This window comes from Neoarius graeffei, chromosome 23 (genome assembly GCF_027579695.1).
Source record: "Neoarius graeffei isolate fNeoGra1 chromosome 23, fNeoGra1.pri, whole genome shotgun sequence".
Classification (NCBI taxonomy): Eukaryota; Metazoa; Chordata; class Actinopteri; order Siluriformes; family Ariidae; genus Neoarius; species Neoarius graeffei.
Window position 1 is genome coordinate 32,145,255 of NC_083591.1, and position 1,535 is coordinate 32,146,789.

At 42.9% G+C, this 1,535-nt stretch overlaps 1 protein-coding gene across 2 annotated transcripts in view; it reads right to left on the reverse strand.

The window, feature by feature from the left end:
- Positions 1 to 402: 402 nt before the first annotated feature.
- Positions 403 to 1,535, reverse strand: part of hes6 (hes family bHLH transcription factor 6) — a 1,714-nt gene continuing 581 nt past the window's right edge. Inside the window, exons 2-4 of one of the 2 annotated variants that reach the window (XM_060905311.1) lie at positions 1,464 to 1,535; positions 1,264 to 1,345; positions 403 to 1,158 (exon numbers count right to left, since the gene is read on the reverse strand). The exon at positions 1,464 to 1,535 is cut by the window's right edge and continues 15 nt beyond it. In XM_060905311.1, coding sequence (XP_060761294.1) covers positions 722 to 1,158; positions 1,264 to 1,345; positions 1,464 to 1,535 — 591 coding nt within the window. In that variant the 3' untranslated portion in view covers positions 403 to 721. Of the gene's footprint in view, positions 1,162 to 1,263; positions 1,346 to 1,463 lie in introns of both variants that reach the window. The other variant, XM_060905310.1, reaches the window with a different exon arrangement.

Below are 1,535 nucleotides of genomic sequence, written 5' to 3' on the forward strand. Positions count from 1 at the left end.
CCTCTGTGCTCTTGAACTCTGCTTATTTCAATTGGTAATTTTGTTTTCTGTCAAAGAAGCATATTCATTCAGTTCAACAGCGGCCAGCCAGTGTGTGAAGTTTGATGATGTTTAATTATACGTGACGTTCCAGCTTTAACAGGATAGCCTAGCACATGCACACTTCTTTACTTTAAAAAAAAAACAGTGGAATAGGAATTGTATGTTGTACAAACAAATGCTTATTTATTTATTAGCACAACATACAATTCCTATTCCACTTTGCTTTGCAGGCTTTCTTAAAAGTAGGGTTAGCTAATAAAAAATTAATTAATTAATTAATTAATTAATTAAAAGAAGAAATGAGTTGATGTTTTTAATGAAGAAAACGCATACATTATCAATATATCTACAGTAATAATGAAATATTTACATTTTCTCTACAATAATAAGATACAGATAAGCACTTCCTAGAAATACTCACCAGAACAGTATAATCTTAATTTATCTTATATATATATAAAAAAACATTTAAATACGCTACAAAGTTGCTGATGTTGCAGTGTTGTTAAGTTTCACCATGAAGAGCTTTTCAGAACTGTTACAGACACCTCTCTGTCTTTCCCAGCTAAAATCTCAGACATGTCCAGTCTTTCTGAACTACATAATACCTTGGGCACTAACAGCTACACAGGTTCTGTTGCATACATCTCACTGCTATGTTGAAGAGATTAGTCCAGGTCTACCAGGGCCTCCATACAGATTTCGAAGAGAACACAGTGGGAAGGTTATCCTGAGAGTCCCGGGTGTCCACGTGACTGTGATCGGTGTCGGTCTCGTCGGTGTCCGAGGTAAGATCTTCGGTTGATGTGCTGGATGGAGACAGTGAGAGATCTGAAGGTCTGGCCGTGGCACTGCCTTCGCGTGGGGACAGCACGGTGTCCATCCCTTCAGCCGGCCAAACCCCACCGTTCCCACAGTCTCCCATTAAATCAGAAAGCAGATCCTGGAGGCGATCTTCGTCGTTTAGAGGCATACACTCCAGCAGATGGTTGAGCAGGTCCGCTGCGATGGTGGCGTCGATGCCTGGACAGCTGGACACGAACGTATGCACTTCGTGCATGCACTGAATATAACCGGCAGCGAAACGCTCACTCGCTTCACGGTTCATGCTGTCAGCTGCTGATGGAAAGACAAACAGAATCCCAAAGCTGATCAATTTTAGGCTTTGATTTGATTTCAGACTTGAACAACTTCCAGGTCGCATCCCCACACCTGACTCACCTTTGGCTCTGTTTTGAAGGATGCGTTCCACGTGCTTCACCGTCATTTCCAGGACTTCAGCGTTCTCCATCTTTGTCTGCGCCTAAGGAGGACACAAAGAGCGTTCGGGGGACACTAATTATGCGCCCTGCTTATGCAGAAAACGAGCTGTCATCATATGTGCAGGCGTCAAAGTTGTAAAAGTGACGAAGGCAGCTTACGTCTGAGTCGGTTAATAGCAGGCGCAGCTCCTGTAAACTTTCATTAATGCGGGCGCGTCTTTTCTTCTCCAC